Raw genomic sequence first — 21,046 nt, forward strand, 5'->3', positions numbered from 1 at the left:
TTTTTGATTCTTTGTTAAAAACCCACTGTCTCTAGTTGGATGCTTTTATTTCTTTGTTTTCTATCTTTTGCATTGTTCTTTGTATCTATAGTTATACCAGAACCAGGCTGTAATAGGTTTTCAAGTTGAATAGTGCAAGGCCTCCTACTTTGTTCTCTTTTGAGAACTTCTTTACTTATTCTGGGCCTCTTCCCTCTCCATATGAAGTTGGTAATTAGTTTATCTATTCCTTTCAAGAATGAGGTTGGGATTTGGATCAGAATTGTGTTGTATTTGTAGATTGTTTTAGATGTTATTGACATTTTCACAATATTAGATCTTCTTACCCATGAACATTGGGTATTCTGTTTGTGTAGGTCTCTTGGTTTCTTGTAATAATGTTCTGTAGTTTTCTTTGTGCCAGTCTTTTGTTTCTTTGGTTGGCTTTTTCCCTAGGGATTTCATCTTTTGTGTGGTCAGTGTAAATGGCATTGCTTATTTGATATCTTTTTCAGAGCTCTTATTGCTGGCATATAGGTATCTGATTGCTTTTTGCCTTTAATCTTACATCCAGCTACTTCACCAAATCCCCCAATTGTTTTCACTAGTCTTTTTCTGAAGTCCTTGGGTGTTCTCTCTGTAGATAATCATATCATTTGCAAACAATGAAAGTTTCCGTTCTTTTCCCAATTATATTCTCTTGACTTCTTTTTGTTTCCTAATGATTCTGGCGAGGACTTCTAGCACAATGTTGATTAAGAATGGTGATAAGGGGAATCCATGTCTAGTTTCCATTTTCAGGGGAATATTTTCCCGTTTCCCCCCATTGTGTTTGATATTAGCCCTTGGTTTTTCATATATGGCCTTTATTTGTTGAGGAGTTTCCCTATCTTATTGAGTGTTTTTATTAGAAATGGGTGTTGAAATTATCAAATGATTTCTCTGCATATATTGATATGATCATGTGGTTCTTATTTTTTATCTTGTTTATGTGGTGGATTACATTGATTGTTTTTCAGATATTGAACCATCCTTCTTGCATCCCTGTTATGAATCTTACTTGGCCATGCTGAATTATTTTTTAGATATGTTGTTGCATTCTATTGGTGAGAATTTTGTTGAGAATTTTTGCATATTTGAAGCAATATCATGAGGGTAGGGGGATGCTTGGGGAGGGGGAAGGGGGAGAAAGGGGGAATCCATCATTAGGTTGGATATGTAGGCCCCACCCTCTGAAGGGGATGAATAACAGAAATGTGGGAGAAGGGAGACAACGGACAGTATAAGATACAAAGTAATAATAACAATATATAATTGATCAAGGATTCACAAGTGGGGGGGCAGGGAGGGGATAAAAAGAGGAGTTTATATCAAGGGTTCAAGTAGAAGGAAAATGTTTTGGAAATGATGGTGGCAACATATGTACAAATTTGCTAGATACAATTGATGTACAGATGTTATAAGAGTTGCAAGAGCTCCCAAATAAAATGATTTAAAAAATAAAAATAAAGAAATACATGTGCAACTGACAAAAAAAAGAGAAGAATATTGGTCTGTAATTTTCTGTCTTTGTGGGATCTTTGCCTGGTTTTAAAATTAGGACCATGCTAGATTCATAGAATGAGTTTGGGAGTTTGGTGTCCTTTCTATATTCTGGAATGGTTTGTGTAGAATTGGTGACAGCTCTTTCTTGAATACGTAGAATTCTCCTGTGAAGCCATCTGGCCCTGCGATTTTGTTGGTTAGAAGTTTCTTGATGACCTACTGTATTTCTTCTTTTGTAATTTGTCTGTTCAGGTTTTCTATATTCATCTACGTTAGTTTGGGTAGATTATGGATATTTCTAGGTATTTGTCCATTTCTTCTAGATTCTCAAATTTGGAGTATATAGTCTTTCATAGTACTGTGTTATTCTTTCTATTTCATTTGGATATGTTGTGATACTCTCCTTTTTATATCTGATTCTAGATATTTCCATCTTCTCTTTCTATTCTTTTGTAAGGTTTCCAGTGGTTTGCCGATTTTATAAATTATTTTTTTAATCGTTTTATTAGGGGCCCATACAACTCTTATCACAATTTCATACACACATCAATTGTGTAAAGCACATTTGTACATTCATTGCCCTCATCATTCTCAAAACATCTCCTCTCCACTTAAGCCCCTGGCATCAGGTCCTCATTTTTCCCCTCCCTCCCCGCTCCCCCCTCCCTCATGAACCCTTGATAATTTATAAATTATTATTTTGTCATATCTTGCCCTGTTCGATGTCTCCCTCCCTTCACCCACTTTTCTGTTGTCTGCCCCCCAGGGATGAGGTCACATATAGATCCTTGTAATCGGTTCCCTCTTTCCAACCCACTCTCCCTCTACCCTCCCAGTATCGCTACTCACACCACTGGTGCTGAAGGGATTATCGCCCTGGATTCCCTGTGTTTCCAGTTCCTATCTGTACCAGTGTACATCCTCTGGTCTAGCCAGACTTGCAAGGTAGAATTCATATCATGATAGTGGGAGCGGGGAGGAAACATTTAGGAACTAGAGGAAGGTTGTATTTTTCATCGTTGCTACATCACGTCCTGACTGGCTCGTCTCCGCCCGAGACCCTTCTGCAAGGGGATCTCCAGTGGCCGACAAATGGGCTTTGGGCTTTGATGCCTTATACCTGATCCCTTCGACACCTCGTGATCACACAGGCTGGTGTGCTTCTTCCATGTGGGCTTTGTTGCTTCTGAGCTTGATGGCCGCTTGTTTACCTTCAAGCCTTTAAGAGCCCAGACGCTATACCTTTTGATAGCCAGGCACCATCAGCTTTCTTCACCACATTTGCTTATACACCCACTTCTTGTCTTGTGAATTTTTGACATTGTTTTTCTGTTTTCCAGTCACTTACTTCTGCTATGTTGTTGCCCTTCTTCTAGTTGTTGGAGGCATTTTGTTAAGATACTGCTTTTGGATTTTTCTTCTTTTTCATAGATGCACTGATTGCTATAAATTGCCCTCTGATAATTGCTCTTTCTATATCACAAATATCTTGGTATGAAATGTCATTGCTCTCATTTGTTTCAAGAAATTTCTAAATTCCATTCCTTATTCGATCCATTGCCTAGTTGTTTTTAAGTAACATATTGTTAAACTTCCATGCATTTGTCTGTATGTTTCTGTTCTTTCTATTGTTGATTTCCAGTTTTATAGCATTGCGATTTGAGAAGATGGATTGCAGGATCTATGTGGTTTTGTGATGTATACTAGAGTAGGTACAGTGTACACTGGTGAAGAATGTATGCTGTGTTGTTGTTGAGTGGAGTGCTCTGTATATATCTAGGAGGTCCAGCTCGTTGATTGTGTGTGTTGTTTAGCTCTTTTGTTTCATTATTGAGTTTCTTACTTGATGATCTGCCCTTCTTTGAAAGTGGTGTTTTGAGGTCTTCTATAATTATTGTCAAGCTGCTTATTTCTCTTTTCAACTTTGTGAGCATTTGACTGATGTATTTTGAGGGTCTTTCATTGGGTGCATATATGCTTATCAAGGTTATGTGTTCTTGGTGTACTGTTCCTTTATCATTATGTAGTGTCCATTCTTGTTTCTCATTATGTTATTCACTTTGAAGTCTATTTTATCAAAGATTAATATTGCTGCTCCTGCCTTTTTATGATTGCCATTGACTTATTAGATTTCTCACCGTCCTTTGATTTTTAGCCTATTTTTGTCTTTGAGTTTAAGATTTGATTTTTTTCTTTACAAATTGGTCTTTATTTTCCATTAACCTTATTTCTGTTTTTCAGAAGCCAGTGGAAGAATAGCTTAAGACCACTCAGTGATTGTTCCTATTCACTTAGTGGCCTGAGCAGTGGGGTGTGATGACCAGTCTTCAGTTGCAGGGTGAGTGCTCCAGTCAGTGGGGAACTGCTGAATTGCCACTTAGGGTACCTATACACCTTCAGACCTGTCTTCAACCTCAGGCTGCGTAGCAGGAAATTCAGGAACAGGAGCCTCCCATTCGCCCTGAAACTCTTCCTTATTCACAGCTTTTCAAGCAACAGCCTGCTCTCCCTTTAAATCTCATCTGGATTTCTGTAGAAGTAAAGATCAGTCATGACCTCCCATGGGTGTTCCCTGGAGATGGTGCCCCACAAGTGCAGAACTTTCAGGGCCATTATCTATCACATCTGGCCCACTGAGTGAGTTCCCTTGTTGTTATATGGGATGGCAATGTCCACGTAATGCAGAGGAGAATCTGTGTTACACAGAGTCATGAGAGCAAGTTAATGTAAGAGGCTGGTGGTCAGTAACCACCAGAAACTGTGGTTCCTGGAAGGCTGCCTGAATCTGGTTAGTGAAGGTTACTGGAGTAAAGCACCAAGCAATTGGAGTAGCTTCAGTAGCAACAGCAAATTTCAGCACAGACTGCTGGCCAGTATTCCTAGAAGATATGACACTGACGTCAGCAGGTTTTTCGATGTTAACAATGGTGTGAGCTGCCAACAGAAGCTTCTCACAGGTTTTCTTCAGGTTTATAATGTAGAGGCCATCACTTTTCCTTTTGTAGATGTACTGTTCCATCTGGAAGTCAAGGTTGGTGCCATCTAAATGCGTTGCTGCTTCAAGGAATTTGAGGACATCCTGCTCCTTCATCTCCAGGACATCAAGGAATTTGAACACTGTGAAAACTTCCCCTTTAAGTTACTCTGGGAACCAGGACACCATATGTACCCTTCTCTAGGTAGTGCAGAAAGCAAATTTGTCTTTTGTAGGTAGTATACAGATGGGTCTTATTTTTTATTCCAGTCTGATCCTGCCTGTCTTTTGATTGGTGCATTTAATTTCCTTACATTCTGTGTCAATATTGATATACACAGGTTGTCGTTATCATTTTGCTGTGTTTTCATTTATTTATTTTTCCTTTCCTTCTTGTGGTATGATTTTATTGATGTCTTTGCTTCTCCTCTATTTCTGTCTTATTTTGAGTGCTGCATTAATCATATTAGTGTATGGGTGGTGTTGTCCTGTCTTATATGCTCAGCTTTGTCTGTTGCTGTTATTGATTCTCTGTCCACTGTGATCCAGTTAGTAATTTTTGTAATGCCCATCTTGTGTTTGTGAATTCCTTTAAACTTTCCCTGTCTTTAAATACCTTTATTTGTTCTTCATATTTGAGGGATAATTTTGCGGTATCTAGAATTTTTGGTTGTCAATTTTTTCCTTTCAGAATTTTATATATATCACTCCATTGTCTTCTTGCCTGTATAGTTTCTTCTGAGAAGTCTTGCTTCTTCTTATTGAGTTTCCTTTGTGTATGACTGTTCTTTTTTCTCTAGCTGCCCTCAGCATACTCATCTTTTCTTTGAAACTGGAAAGCTTGACTACAACATGTCATTATATTTGTCTTTTTGTATCAGCTATATTTAGGGTTTTTTTCTCCAGCTTCTTAAATAGTTATTTTCTTTTCCTTTGTAATGTTGGGAAATTTTCTTCTATTATTTCGTGTACTATTTTCTCTGTAGATTGTTTTGTTTCTTCTCGTTCTGTACTTCCGATGAAATATAGGTTGTTTCACGTGATAATGTCCCATATCATTCTCAGACTTTCTTCTGAGTCCTTTGATTTTTTTTTCATTGATTTTTTTCCCCTCTTGATTGCAGTCATGGTGTCTTTGAGGTTAGTGATGGCATTTTTCTCTTCTTCTACTCTGTTCCTCAGATTTTGTAGTATGTTGCCTAATTATGTTGCCTCATTGTTTGTTTTCTGTGATTTGTTTTGGTTTAAGGATTTTAATTTTTCAATTTCTTCCATTGCTCTCTTGAATGCTCCCCACATCTCTTGAAAAAACCTAGACATCAATCTTCTTAATTCTGTATCTGGTAGTTTCTTGGATTCTTCTTCAGGTACCCATTGGGTTTGGGTGAGTTTTGATTGTGTATATTTGTTTTTCTTGACCTTTTTAATTTACTGTGGCTGACTGCTGTTTCATTAACATTGTGTACCGCTATTAGTGATGTGTGAGCTGCTGGATCATGAAGAAGTAGTTGACTCTGTTTAGTGGCATGTGATAGGTCTAATAGGAGTTGGAACATATATGTTGGTCATATGTAGAAAAGTGGATAGAGATTGATAAGTGGGGAAAGTTGAGGATGGTGGTAAGAGTAAGAATAAAATAAAAGTAGTGATAGTAATAATAAGCAGTTGTCTTGATAGACCAACAAATTTGTACAAATATTGAGAAAAATTATTTTAAGAAGGATAATCAGAATTAATTTGTTCCATGGAAATATATTTTACTAGTAAAAATAGAAAGAACAGAAATAGATGGATACGCAGGGAGACAAGGGACAAAAGAAACAGAAGATTTGGGTGTGACATGGCAATGTGACTGTGGGCATGTTAGTGCACTCAAAGAAGCAACTGAAAGCTTTTGTTTGGGCGAGAGTGCCAGAATCTATAGGATTGCCTGGTGGTTGTGGTTGTGGTGGCGTTTTGGGAATTCTAAGGAGATTGGGACCAAACTAGAAGAAAGCACTGGAAGGGGAAGTGGTAGCAAGTTTCAAAAATATAATGACAGTATTTTAATAGAACAAAAGTACAAAAATTGGAGAAAATAGAAAAATTGCATAAATTGAAGAAAATCATATTAAGTAAAAAATAAAATGGCCTTAAGTCAGCTACAAAGAAAACTCTCGATGAGGTGAATTAACACAATGTCAACAATGAGCTCAAACATAGCATTTAGACTTTCACAGAATGAAATTATCAGAATGGACTAGAAAGCTGGTCAAAGGTTCATGAATGACAAGAAGTCTAAATTGAGGCAAAGGGGATTAATATTGCTTGAAGGAGTCAGGAAAGAGGGGAAAGTGATCTAGGCCTTGAAAACACCAACAACCAAGATTCATCTGACATCAGCAATGATATCCCATGTTCCACCTCCTCTTCTGAATCCAGCGTGAGCCTCTGGCAGCTCCCCGTCAATGCATTGCTGCAACCATTGTTAGATGATCTTCAGTAAAATATTACTTACATGTCCTATTAATGATATTCTTGTATAACTTGAGCATTCTGTTTCATCATTTCCTTATGGAGTGGGTACAAATATAGTGCTGATGTGGAATATTAAATATGAAAAAAATAAAAACATTAAATATTCCATGAACTGACAGTAAAAATAAACAATGATATCTTGTAAAAATAAAGTAGAAATAAAATGTCCATGTGGGTGGAGATGTTTGCTCTTTGGTAGTGTTACTTTGTTTATATATGAGTTGCATGGGGAGGTGGGGACAGTGGAGAACAAAGTGGGAAGACATGGGGGAAGAGTAAATAAAGGTGAAAAATTAAGTTTGGTACTGATTATGTCTTTACCAAGCTGCCCATGCAGAGCTATCTCCCAGAGGCTGCCTAGGTAAGAGATTTGCCTCAGGGGCCAGGAAAAATCAGGGGCCAGGAAAAATCGGCTGTGCCCGTCAGGAGTGGGACCCACAGAATAGGCTTGTGTCACTAATCAATGGTATAGAGGCCTTTGTTAGCAGGAGTTGTTGCTATCTATTCCACTCTAAGAAACTTGGGCCTACTTATCTTTAAATTGAAATTCTCACTGTTAGGAAGTGCAGAATATTCCTCTTAGCAGAACTTCTCTGGTAGTTGCTGAGTAGATCTCCCTGTGCTTGTTATTTGGCAACCATCTTCTCAGTGTCTATTATTCTTTAGTTAAAAAAAAACAAAAGGGATAAACTTCAAAGGGACAATTAGTGAACTGAAACATAGTCATGAGGAACTTCTCTAAAATAGTACACAAGGAGACAATAAGATACAGGACATATGTGAAAAAGACATAGAGGATAAAAAGTATCTTAAAATAATTCCAAAGGAAGAGCGTACGAGAAGTACTATTTCCAAGATCAAAGAAATGAGTCTTCAGAACAAAATTGGTCCCTGGATACCAAGTAGTACAATGGTACAGCTGGATACCAAAACAAAAACAACAAGATGAAATTGAGGATTCTTTGAGTTGATTATATTTTAATGAAATGCTGAATTCAGAAATATTGCTGAAACGGTTAATTGGGGATGTTGTAGTGTGGGAATGACATGAATTTAGGGGGAAACTAGAAAGCAGACTGTTATGAATTGAATTATGTTCTCAAAGCAGATATATCCAAGTCCTAACACCAAGTATCTATGAATTTGACCTTATTTGGAAATTAAGTCTTTGCAGATGTGATTACTTAACTTTATGTCAAACTGTGTTAATTATAATGAGTGAAGGTCAAGTAAAAGCTATATGCTCAGTCCCATTTTTTGGAAACAGGTGATTCATATTGGTTAATTTGTCTACTTTATCTAAAGAATACAGTTTCAAAGAAATAGTTTTCTACTTGAAAAGAAACAGCAATTCAAGTGTGACAATAGATGATAACTCATTCTCATTTCCCACTTGGAGTAGCAAGAGGTAGTTGTAGGGATTGTGAACCAGGAAGTTTAAAACTCTTTTTAGAAGGGATAGCCTCTACTTAAATTCTACTAAATGTTGCCTTATGGGAATGCTTGCCTCTTATTGTTAGATTGTTTGATTTTCAAGAAAAGTCAGAAATCTGACATCATTTGGGGCAAAAGTCTTTAACTTTACAAATATTAACTAATTGAATTTTTAATTCTAAAGTGGACTAAATAAAATTCACATTTAATCTGGATTCAGCCGTAGGGCCATCAGTTTGAGACCATGTATTACATATTCTAATCTGACATCATTTTTGAGAGGTCTGAGTTCATTGTGAAACTCTGGCAGCATAGTGGACTAGACGAGAAGTACTAATGTCAGCAGTTAGAAATCCACCAGCCACTCCATGGGAGAGAGATGAGGCTTTCTGTTCCTGTAAAGATTTATACCTTCAGAGATGCAATGGTGCAGTTCCACTCTGTCCTATAGGGCCATTCTGAATTGCAGAATGTGTTCATTGTATTTGTTATGGGCCGCATTAGCATCTTAATCCTATCTGGTCAGTTTTCATGTTGTTATTCCTTGGAAGTGGAAAATTTGCATTTAATTCTTTTAACCCCAGCAAGTAGCAGAGAACCTAAAACATGGCAGGCATTCAAATGAGTCAGTAATTGAGTGACTGAATGCATCTATATCACCCTTTCCCCCATCCATTAGATGGAATTCTTTGAAGGAGCTCTGGTGGTTCCATGGGTTGGCATTTGGCTCCTAACCAAAAGATCAGTGGTTTGAACTTACCAGCTGTTCCACAGGAGGAAGAGGAGGCAGTTTGCTTCTGCAAAGCATCATAGTCTTGGGAACCCTATGGCGAAATTCTGCTCTGTCCTATCTGTTGGAATTGACTCCATGGCTTTGTTTTTTACATGGAATTTTCAAGGGCAGAAGAACACGAGTCGTCCGCATCCCAGAATAGGGCAGCAAATGCACAATAAGTATTTGAAATATAAAGTTAGAAATATTTTGGCATTTGAAGCTATTAAACTATGGAAATTTAATAGATGACTGCGTCTTGGAAACCACATATGAAACAGACAATCAGGCTTCTAGATTTTGGCACTGTTTTATATTTCTATTTGGCAGTGGCTTTTTAAATATGTGACTTATATTCAGTACAAATGCATTATTGTTAGTATTTTATCACAGAGTTATTGTTTCACCTTTGAATATGTCTCATTACAGACCCTGCTGCATTATTAAGTACAAATGTATTATATCCAAGGACCAATTCCCACACCCCTTGTGGTATGTATTTCTAATTCTATAATAGTAGACAATGTAAATCAGATTCATTTCATCTAAATTTACTATGCAGCACACTTTGTTGGAATATGCACATTTATTTTTCATTTGAGGGATACCTGCATAACCAGAAGTTATATTTTATGTTCTGCTGCAGAATAAAGCAAACAAACGGAGCCAATTTTCATGGCATTGTGCCAGCGAACATCCCTGTATACATCACTTGGGGATTATCAGCTATTGGTACAATCAAGACTGAACCTCCTTCCAAATTTCCATAAGAAAACAATATCACATCACATATGCATGCTGTTATTTACACACCTTTCTCTGGTAGATATTTTAAGTCAAATATAATAACTGCATGATGGTTCAAAAGCAGTTCTACATTAACTCATCCTCTGCAGAAATGCCATTTAAGGACTAAAGGAGTGCCTTTTATCACTTTATTAACCATTTCATGAATTTATAAGTCAGCAATAATAATCTTAAAAAATTCTGATACATTAAGTTAAACTTGCCTTGGGCAAATGAGAATGGCACATTTAGAGCCATCCCCTGCCATATTGCTTCGCTGAAACGTAATGCCAGAGGAAACACTCAGTGGATGAAAGTATGTGATAGAAAAAAATAATGACCAGAGGTATCTGATTCACATATCACCTTTGAAATAATTGTATTTTCTAATTGAGAAGAGAAATTAAAATATAATTGTTGACCTGGGTAGCATATGAAAACAGGGTATTAAGGTAGGAACACAAGCATCAGTCTTGGGGCAGGATCAGATGGGGGTTAGCCCTTGCTTTCTTACTGTGTCAAGAGGGCTAGATCCTATATTTGGCATCTACACATGGGCCTTTGAGAAATTAACTCTTGTATAATAATCACAAAATAATGAACTTAAGCAATTTGGGAATGAGAACCTGTATAATGGAAGAGGCTTTGCAAATAGATTTTTAAATGTACAACAAGATCTATTTTTATTTTCTTCTCCAAGACATCTGGGCTAGGAGATTCTAAAAACAGTAAAATGGAGGAAATTATTATTGTTCTTTTGTTATTTTCATTGAGATGAAACCTGACTGTCCTGTCATAAACTGCTACACTTACCCCTCCTCGCCCCAATCGGCAAAGAGATTAAATCAGTTTCCCCTACAATTGTGGTCTTAGATCTGTAGACAATTGGAATGAAAATCAGTTGGAGTCTTGTTACAAAAGAATATTTCTGGGCCTAGACTTGCAGAGTCCTTGAGCATGACCAATCTGCCCACTTCAACTGCTTTGTGCACTACATAAGCGTTTGAGACCCACTGAGGAAGGTGAATCAGAGAGCCATTTCTTCTAGTAGGAGGTCTTCCAAGGTAAGTTCAACAGTTATATGAATAGCCACCTCTCATTTCCTCCTCCCTCCCACTTCTGGTAATAGAGCCTAAATTCTGAATCCTATATTTGTGAAAGGCTAGGGTCTGCAGTGGGAGTCCTAAATCCATTTTGAATCTCTACATAAATTCAGTTTCCATTGAGTTCTTTCTGACAATTAACCAGTGTTGTAAAAGGCTTTGCTCTCAGAGTGTGCTTGTAAGTGGATTGCTTCAATATTCTTGGGGAACCCAGGGAGGGCAATCTTGCCTTTAGGAAGTTGCCTGGGTAGAGGGAGAGAGGGAGATTGGTTGGAAAGAGGGAACTGATTACAAGGAACTATATGTGACCTCCTTCCTGGGGGACAGACAACAGAAAAGTGGGTGAAGGGAGACGTCGGACAGGGCAAGATATGACAAAATAATAATTTATAAATTATCAAGGCTCATGAGGGAGAGGGGAGTGGAGAGGGAGGGGAAAACGAGGACCTAATGCCGGGGGCTTAAGTGGAGAGGAAATGTTTTGAGAATGATGAGGGCAATGAATGTACAAATGTGCTTTACACAGTTGATGTGTGTATGGATTGTGATAAGAGTTGTATGAGCCCCTAATCAAACAATTAAAAGAAGAAATTTAAAAAAAGAATTTAATCAGGAAATCCGACAGGGCCTGATCAAGCCTTTTCAGAATTCTTGTTCCCAAACTCCAAAGGAAATTTAAAAGAAACATTATTTGAGTCACTTGAGAATGCCAAAACTTATGAGTGTAAATCAAAGAATGCAGAATTCTTTGGGGAAGGGTTAGAAGATTAAAGCATCACCTTCAAAAGTGTATAGACCTAGTAGGAGCACATGTCGAGACAGTCGTTTCACATTTTGACATCTTTGTTTAATAAACATTTCTATGATCTCATAGTAAAAAAAAAATAAAAAAGGAAGTTGCCTGGGTGTGATCTTCATAGAAATTTGGGTACAGGGGTAGCATAATTCTTAATTCCTGATCAAGGTGGACAGAAGTTCCCAGAATCAATTCTATGAGTTTTTCTAATTTACAATAGTATACCCATGCTAGTTATGATCCCTTTCCCAATTCACCATTCTGATTCATAGTGATCCTACAGGCCAGGGTAGAACTGCCCTTCTTTGTTTCCAAGACTGTAACTCTTTATGGGAGAAGAAAATTCTTTCTCTCACAGTGGTTGGTGGTTTTGAACTGCAGACCTTGAGGTTAGCAACACAAAGTATAACTACTATCGGCTCCTATCGCAAACCAACTTTCATAAATTTTGGAAAGCTTATATTTAACTTAAAAAAGTCTTACTGTCATTTTGGTTAAATAGATATTGAAGTGTTGTTGTTTTGTGACCTAACCCTCATGGTGAAGTGGGTACGCACTGGGCTATAATCTGAAAAGTCAGCAGTTCGAAACCACCAACAGAAGAAAACGGGCTTTCTACTCCCATTAACAGTTACAGTCTTGGAAACTCATAGGGGCAGTTCTACCCTGTTGCTATGAGTCAGTGTCAACTTGATGGTAGTGAGTTAGATGCCTCAAAAATTGGAAAACTTTCAATAAATGTTCTTACTTTTATGGCAATATAATTGTTTGAATGATTTCAATAAGAATCTGTCACCTCTGTTAAAAATCCACTCTACTCACTCTACCTTGTTAACAAGGCATAATTAGAAATCTCAGTTATGCAACCAAACTTTGTGCAGAGTATTATACTTTAGAATGATTTTCAGAGAAAATCATGTATTACAAGACACTTTTAAGAAAGTAAGATTGACTTTATGGAGCCAGTTCTTACAAAAGTCTTCCAGGAAATCAAACTTGATACCTGACTTATAAAGCTTCCTAGATATACAAGTGAGTAAGGTAGGTTATTTCTTGGCATATTCAGAAACCTTATATTTTGGAACATTGAAGAAAGAGGAATTTACCCCAACTTGTGGATACTATAAATGAAATTTGGTGGCAAGTTCTCGGCTTAGTTTCCTGGCCTTGAGAGACTTTCACAAGTTTAATTTGAAATTCTTTATGAAAACTTCCAGCTTCACAGATTTAAAAGGTGGAGGGATAAATTACCATTCTTGCTGCACCTAGGTAAATAAAAATGAAGTGCCATAGTTTAGATCAAGAAAAACTTTGTTTTGAAATTGCCTTTTGATTGAGAGGAGGGTGCATCATGAAAAATTTTATGCTTCAATAGAAACTTATGGCAAGCCTTTGTTGGCTATTAAATTCCATTTTTATTGTATTGGAGAATGAGAGTTTTTTGCCTGCATATTGAACTTGTTCTACTTAAGAAATGTGTATTGTTTTCAATTTATCTACACATATTCTATTACCCCAAAGGAAATTAGAAATGCAAGAGAGATTAACACCAAAGGACCTCAAAAAATTGATTAAACTGTTCTCACATCATTGTCTGTCGAAAAGGGGAGCTGTTCTATAACAGCTATGATATTAGTAGTTACTGAAATTGGTTTAAACTATGTATAAAAAATACTGTTAAATAAGATGTTACTTCCCCTTACAGAAGGGTCGTGGGGAGAAGAGGCGCCAGTCAGGATGCAGTGTAGCAACGATGAAACATACAACATTCCTCTAGTTCTTTAATGCTTCTTCCCCCCTGCCCCCATCGTGATCCCAATTCTACCTTATGAATCCAGCTAGACCAGAGGATGTACACTGGTACAGATAGAAACTGGAAACACAGGGAATCCTGGACAGATGAACCCCACAGGACCAGTGGTGAAGATGGCGATACCTGGAGGGTGGAGGGAGGATCTTCATATAACCCCATCTCTGGGGGATGGACAACAGAAAAGTGGGTGAAGGGAGACATCGGACAGTGTAAAACATTAAAAAATAATAATAATTTATAAATTATCAAAGGTGAGGGAGGGGGGGAGGGAGGAAAAAATGAGGAGCTGATACCAAGGGCTCAAGAAAGAATATGTTTTGAGAATGATGATGGCAACAGATGTTCAAATATGCTTGACACAATGGATGTATGTATGGATTGTGATAAGACTTGTATGATCCCCCAATAAAATGATTAAAAAAAATAAGATGTTACTCTTAATAATGTAACTCTTAGGTTTCTAAATCTGGCTGATTATTGGAATCACTTAGGGATCTGGTGAAATGACAAATCCCTGGGCTCCTCCTGGAGAATCTTATTCTTTATATTGGAAATGGAAATGGAGTCCTCCCCACTCCCCCCAAAAAAGCAACTAACTAACTGACTGGCTTCCACCAAGGATCTGTATTTTCACCAGATCCCCAGGTAATTTCAATGATCAGACAAGATGGGGGGCCTAGGATCTAGATGATGCTACTATATCCTCACTTTGAAATAGCACAGATAAAGATAATTATATTATAAGTTAGGTTAAAGCAAACAAAAAACTTGCAAACAAATTTACTGCCATGGAGTTGATCCTGACTTATAGGGACTCAATATAGGGTTTCTGACACTTGTCTTTATCAGCGTCCACATCTCCAGTGGAATGGTTGGTGTGTTTGAACCTTGTGGATCGCAACCCAATGGTTATGCCACAGTGCCATTAGAGTGCCTTATAAATTAGATTAACTCTTGATTACTTACCAGTTTTCCAAGGAGGAGTTTGAGTTTTGGCATATAAAAGAAGGCAGGGCCAACTGTGAACCAGGCCATCGATTGCTCATGTTTATGTTCAGGTTGAAGCTGAAGAAAATTAAAACAAGTTCACCAAAGCCAAATAAGACCTTGTGTCTCTCCACATTTCTAGAACATCTCAAGGTTAAATCAATGCATTGAACATTAATGTCAGAATCCAACAAGCTGTGGGATGAGATTAAGAACATCACACATGAAGAAAGCAAAAGGTTATTTAACAGAGAGGAAAGAAAGAAAAGAACAAAGTAGATGTCAGAACAGACTCTAAAACTTTATAAGCCAAATGGTATAAGTGATGAAGTAAAAAAGCTGAACAGGACTGGGACCCACGGCGTCCGCGTTTGGGGTGTTGGCACCCGAAGCCCAGGCTGTGAGGTGTCCCGCGTGGATCCCGCGTGCCGCCGGGAGCTGTGGAGGGGGACCTGCGGACGGCGAGGAGTGGCTCCCGGCCCCGACGCCAGCCGGCTTGCACGATGGTCCAGCTCAGTGAGTGACCTGGACCCGCCACAGCTCCCTGCAGGCCGTGGGGCCAGGGCTCCCCTCCTTTGCAAGGCCTACCATGGGGGACACTTAACCGTCCGCCTCGCCCTGCGTGGCTGTACCAACCGGCCTTTCGACCGCTTCGTGGCTGCTCACAACAAGTGCCCCAGAGATGGCCGTTTTGTGGAACAGCCAGGCTCCTATGACCCGCTGCCCAACAGCCATGGAGAGAAAATCGTTGCCCTCAACCTGGAGAGGATCCGGCACTGGATTGGCTGCGCGGCCCACCTCTCCAAGCTGGTGGAAAAGCTCCTGGGTCTGTCAGGCTTTTTTCCTCTGAATCCCATGATGATCACTGGTGCCGAGAGACTACTAAGGAAACGGGCACGTGAAGTCCTCGTAGCTTCTCAGAAGACGGGCACAGAGGCTGCCGAAGCGGAAGCAAGTTGACTTTGATGGACACAGTAGTGGGAGCAGCAAGCCCACGGTTGTCCTTAAACATCTATGCAGAACCCTTAATTCTTTGATTCGGAGGTTAATAAATGGAGTTTCTGAGTCAAAAAAAAAAGCTGAACAGAAAATTTCAAATGGCAGCTCAAGAAGAAAAAATTTCATAATGAAATATGCAAAGACCTGGAGTTTGAAAACAAAAAAGGAAGAACATGTTCAGCACATCTTAAATTGAAAGGACTCCAGAAAAGTTCAAGTCTTGAGATGAAATATTGGAAGATTCTATGGGCAAAATACTGTAGGATGCAGGAGACATCACAGTAGATGTCACAGTGGATGGAAAGAATACACAGATTCACTGCATCAAGGGGAATTAGTCATCATTTGACTAAGAGGTAGCATATGATCCAGAACCCGTGATATTGAAGGACAAAGTCTAGACTGCACTAGCATCATTATTCAAATAGAAGGCTTCAGAAATTGATGGAATACGGAAGGAAATGTTTCAACAAGCTGATGAAGCATTGGAAGTACTCAGTAGTTTATATCAAGAAATTTGGAAGACAGCTATTTGGTCAACTGACTGGTCAGTTGTGCTTATTCCAAAGAAAGTTAACTCAATAAAATGCTCAAATTATGGAACGATATCATTGATATTACATGCTGAAGATCATCCAACAATGATTGTAGCACTACGTAAGGAGCTTCCAGAAATTCAGACTGCATTTAAAAGAGAATGTGGAATAAAGGATATCATTCCTGATGTCATATGGCTTTTGGCTAAAAGCGAAGGATATCAGAAAGATGTTTATTTGTGTTTTATTGACTATGCAAAGGCATTCGACTTTATGGACCATAACAAATTATGGATAGCCTTAAGAAGAATGGGAATTCTGACACACTTAATTGTGTTCATGCAGAACCTATACAGGGATTAAGAAGTACTTGTATAAACAGACCAAGGGAATACTGCATGGTTTAAAATCAGGAAATATGTGTACTAGAATTGTATCATCTCACCATACTTTTTCAATATGCATGTTGAGCAAATAAGTCAAGAAGCGGATTATATGGGGAATAATTGGAGGAAGGTTTATTAACAAACTGCAAAATACAGATGACAAAACCTTGCTTGCTGAAAGTGAGGAGGACTTGAAGCACTTGCTGGTGAAGATCAAGGATTGTAACCTTCAATATAGATTACAATTTAATGTATAAAAAATCCTCACAACTGGACCAATAGGAAACATCATGAAAAATGGGGGGGAAATGAATGTTGTAAAAGTTTCTGTTTTGCTTGGATCCACAATTAATGCTCATGGAAACAGCAGTCTAGAGATCAGATGACACATTTCACTAGGTAAATCTGCTGCAGAGAACCTCTTTAAAGTTTTGACAAGCAAGGATGTGTCTTTGAGGACTATTGTGTGTCTGCTCCAAGCCATAGCATTGTGCAGACAGCACAGGACCGGGCAGTGTTTAGTTCTGTGGTACATACAGTCCCTATGCGTTGGAACTGGCTTGATGGCATCTAACAAGATTGACATCAAAGGAATGTATTTGGAGACATAGTTTTAGAAAAGGTTCACGTTCAAGATCTAGTGATATTCCTCTGGCATCTTCTTGTGATTTAATCTCATGGTTTAAAATCTAGGTCAATGGGCCAGACCTGCCTTTCAGATCATTGGAATATGCATTCTCTTCATTTGGATCTTTTATATTAATTTTAAGATACTAAGCTGCTTGTTGTCTTAAGTCTTCAAAGCATGCAAGTGACCATCTAAGGAAATGATCTTTGTCTGACTGGGGTGACAATGAAGAGAAACAAATGAACTAGCAGAAAGGATGTAATTTACACTAAAAGCATCTCACGGATTAATTACTGACCCTGGAAAATTTTAGATGGTTGGGGACCAACATTTAGCTGTTTAAAGACGTTAATTGAATCATGATCAGAAGGGAGGATATGTCAAAGAGAAAAATTAATATCAGACATCTTACTTTGATTTTAAGGTTATTTTCTTACCCAAGAAACCAAATATTAACTTTCAAAAACCTTGCCCACAAATGTAAAGACAATGACTTTTAAAATTTCATCAGAAGCTTCTCTATAGGAGTGAAAAGCTGTCTTTTCCTGCTAGAAATGGATAGTCAACAACAAAATTATCACTTTGTGATTTATTGAAAATTATCTACAAAGAACCAAATCCACTGTCATCAAGTTGATTCTGACTCAATGAACCTATATAGGGTTTCCTAAACTGTAACTCTTAACCAAAGCAGAGATCCTTGTCTTTCTATGGTGGAGTGGCTGGTGGGTTTGAACTGCTGACTTTTTGACTAGCAGCCCAATAATGCACAATGCCACCAGCGCTCCTTGGAAAAAAAATCTTGTTTTTTTAAAAAGTAGTTTTAGTGGCATATATTTCACATGTCATACAATTTAATGGTTCAGTCATATTAAGAAGAGTTGTGCAATCGTCACTACAATCAATTTCTGAAGGTTTTCTTCTCATACTCATCATTGTCAGATAAAAGACTTGTTTTTGTTCAGTCCAGTTGAGCCATCTACTAGGCACAAAGAAAGAAACAGGCCCCATCTTGGGCGTCCTCACAATTGTACTTGAACCCTTTGTTACAGCCACAGTTTCAATCCATCTCATGGAGGGGCTTCCTATTCTTGGCTGACGTTATCAAGCATGATGTCTTTTTCCAGGGCCCTAGTCCCTCCAAGGACATGTCCAAATATATGAAATGAAGTTTAGGCATCCATGCTTCTTAATTATTATTATTATTAAAAATAATTTATGTGGGGCTCTTACAGCTCTTATAACAATTCATCCATCAATTGTATCAAGCATATTTGTAATATGTTGCCATCATTAATTTCTAAACATTTACTTTGTATTGAGTCCTTGATATCAGCTCCTCTTTTTTCCCTCCCTCCCCTCTATTCTCGCTTCTAAAAAGCTTTCTGATTATACTTCATTCAAAGCAGATTTGTTTATTCTACTATCAGTCCACAGTACTTTCAATATTCTTTTGCACACACCATAATTCAAATGCTTAATTTCTCCAAATCTCCTTCTTCATTGTACAGCATTCTCTTTGAACAGGAACTAGACAAGGTTGCTCTTTATCACCATTTTTTATTTAATATAATCTTGGAAGTTTTAGCTACAGCTATAAGACATCAAAATATATTAAAGACATTCACATAAGCAGAGGGGAAATAAAAATCTCTTTTATTTGCAGATAACATAATCTTATATATAGAAGACCCCAAAGTTTCAATTTAAAAAATGTCTTAAGCTAATTGAAAAATTTGGCAACACACAGGCTAAAAAATCAACATGCAGAAATCAGTGGGATTCTTGTATTTTAAAATTATGATACTAAAAATATACATTAAAAGAACAATACTATTTATAATTACTACACAAAAGAGAAAATAGTCAGGAATAAGTCTTATCAGAGAAACAAAAGACTTATTCAATAAAACTACAAAACACTCCTATAAAAAAATCAAAACAAATTTACACAAATGGAACAGGCTATCATGTTTCTGGATAGGCAGATACAACATTGTGAAACTGTCAATATTACCAAAAATACTTACAAATTCAATGCAATTCCAATCCAAATCCCACCACAATGCTTCAAACAAAAGGAACAAATAATCACCAACATTATATAGAAAAGAAAGGAACTAAGGATAAATAAAACACTATAAAAATAAAAAGCAAAGTAGTAGGCTTTTCATTATCTGATTTTAAAACCTATTAGATAGCCATGATAATCAAAACAGCCTAGTAGTGGTAGGATAGATATGAAAACTTATAGATTAGAATAGAGAGCCCAGAAGTGCAACCAAGTACCTACAGACACCTAATTTTCTATAAAATCCTAAAACACATTAAAAGGGAGAAGCGATACCCTTTTTAACAAATGTTGCAGGGAAAACTGGATCTTCACCTACAAAAGAATGAATGCCTCACACCATGTCCAAAAAAAGAACTTAGGATGGATCAAATTTAAGGAGCCTGGTTGCAAAGTGGTTACACGTTAGGCTGCTGACCACAAGGTCAGCTGTTAGACATCACCTTGGAATAAAGACGGGGCTTTCTACTCTGGTAAAGAGTTACACTCTCCGAAGCTCACAGAGACAGTTCTACCCTGTCCTATAGGGTCACTATGAGTTAGCATCGACTCCACGGCAATGAGTTTGTGTTTGCTTTTTTTTTAAAGGACCTTAAGGCAAGGAATAAACACATTTATCGAACATAACTAAAAATACTCACACTAGAGCAGACAAAATTTAAACTGGTACCTACTGAAAACACAACAGTTATGCATACAAACGATTTCATCAAAAGAGTTAACAGAATCCACAGATTCGGAAAAATATTCAGTAATAATACATCAGATAAAGGGCCAATCTCCAAAATCTATAGAAAGCTGCAACATTTTAACAAGAAAAATACAAATAACCCCATTAAAAATGGGCATGGGACAGGAATAGATAATTTACCAAAGACGACATACAGGTGGCCAACAATCATGAGGAAGTGTTCGAGTTTATTAGGAATTAGAGAAATACAAATTAAAACAACAATGAGATACCACCTCACACAGACATTTTTAGCAAAAATCAATAAAACATAAAATAATACATGTTGGAGAAGATGTGGAGAAATTGGAACACCCTTTCATTGCTGGTGGGGTTGCAGAATTGTACAACCGCTATGGAAATCAGTATGGCACTTCCTTAAACACATGCAAATACAAGTACTTTATAATCCAGCAATCTCTCTACTGGGTACATACCCTAAGAAATCATGAATACAACACAAACAGACATATGCACACTTATATTTTTGCAGACATTTCCATAATAGCAAAAACATGGAAACAACACAAAACTCCAGTTATAGAGGAATGGATCAACAAACTCTGGTACATTCATGCAAGGAAACATTATGCGTTAATAAAAAACAAGAACAAATCTCATAAACACCAAAAGGCATGGAAAACTAGAGAACCTTATGCTTAGCAACCTTAGTCAATCTTACAAAGATAAATATTTAATAACACCATTATAATAAGGAAAAACGAAAGAGAAACATGGTTTATACACCACAAGACAAGACTTTGACGACTAGGAGGAGACCAAGGACAGGGCGGGCAAAGGGATAGGGTATTAAGAAGGAAGGGAGAAAGGATAGAGGGAGGGGAGAAAGAAACCATATATAGAGAGGGTTTAACAGGATATTGCTGTTAATTTCAATTCTTGAGAGAGGCTGTTTCGATATATATAGTGTGCCTCTTTAAAAACCAGAAATTTAAAAAACCCTACAAAACTCTCCAGATTCCTTATCCC

General features: G+C 37.6%; 1 protein-coding gene and 1 pseudogene across 1 annotated transcript; one reads left to right on the forward strand and one right to left on the reverse strand.

Moving 5' to 3' along the window:
• Positions 1–3,784: 3,784 nt before the first annotated feature.
• Positions 3,785–7,032, reverse strand: LOC101650177 (annotated as a pseudogene).
• An 8,135-nt stretch (positions 7,033–15,167) lies between these two features.
• Positions 15,168–15,666, forward strand: LOC101650485 (28S ribosomal protein S16, mitochondrial-like). The gene is made up of 2 exons (XM_045288263.1): positions 15,168–15,222; positions 15,272–15,666. Exons 1-2 carry the CDS (start codon positions 15,210–15,212, stop codon positions 15,664–15,666), a joined length of 408 nt encoding a protein of 135 aa, XP_045144198.1. The 5' UTR covers positions 15,168–15,209.
• The last annotated feature ends 5,380 nt before the right edge of the window (positions 15,667–21,046 follow it).

The sequence above is a fragment of the Echinops telfairi genome, unplaced genomic scaffold, assembly GCF_000313985.2.
Source record: "Echinops telfairi isolate 266 unplaced genomic scaffold, ASM31398v2 ScPeMD7_19;HRSCAF=73, whole genome shotgun sequence".
NCBI lineage: Eukaryota > Metazoa > Chordata > Mammalia > Afrosoricida > Tenrecidae > Echinops > Echinops telfairi.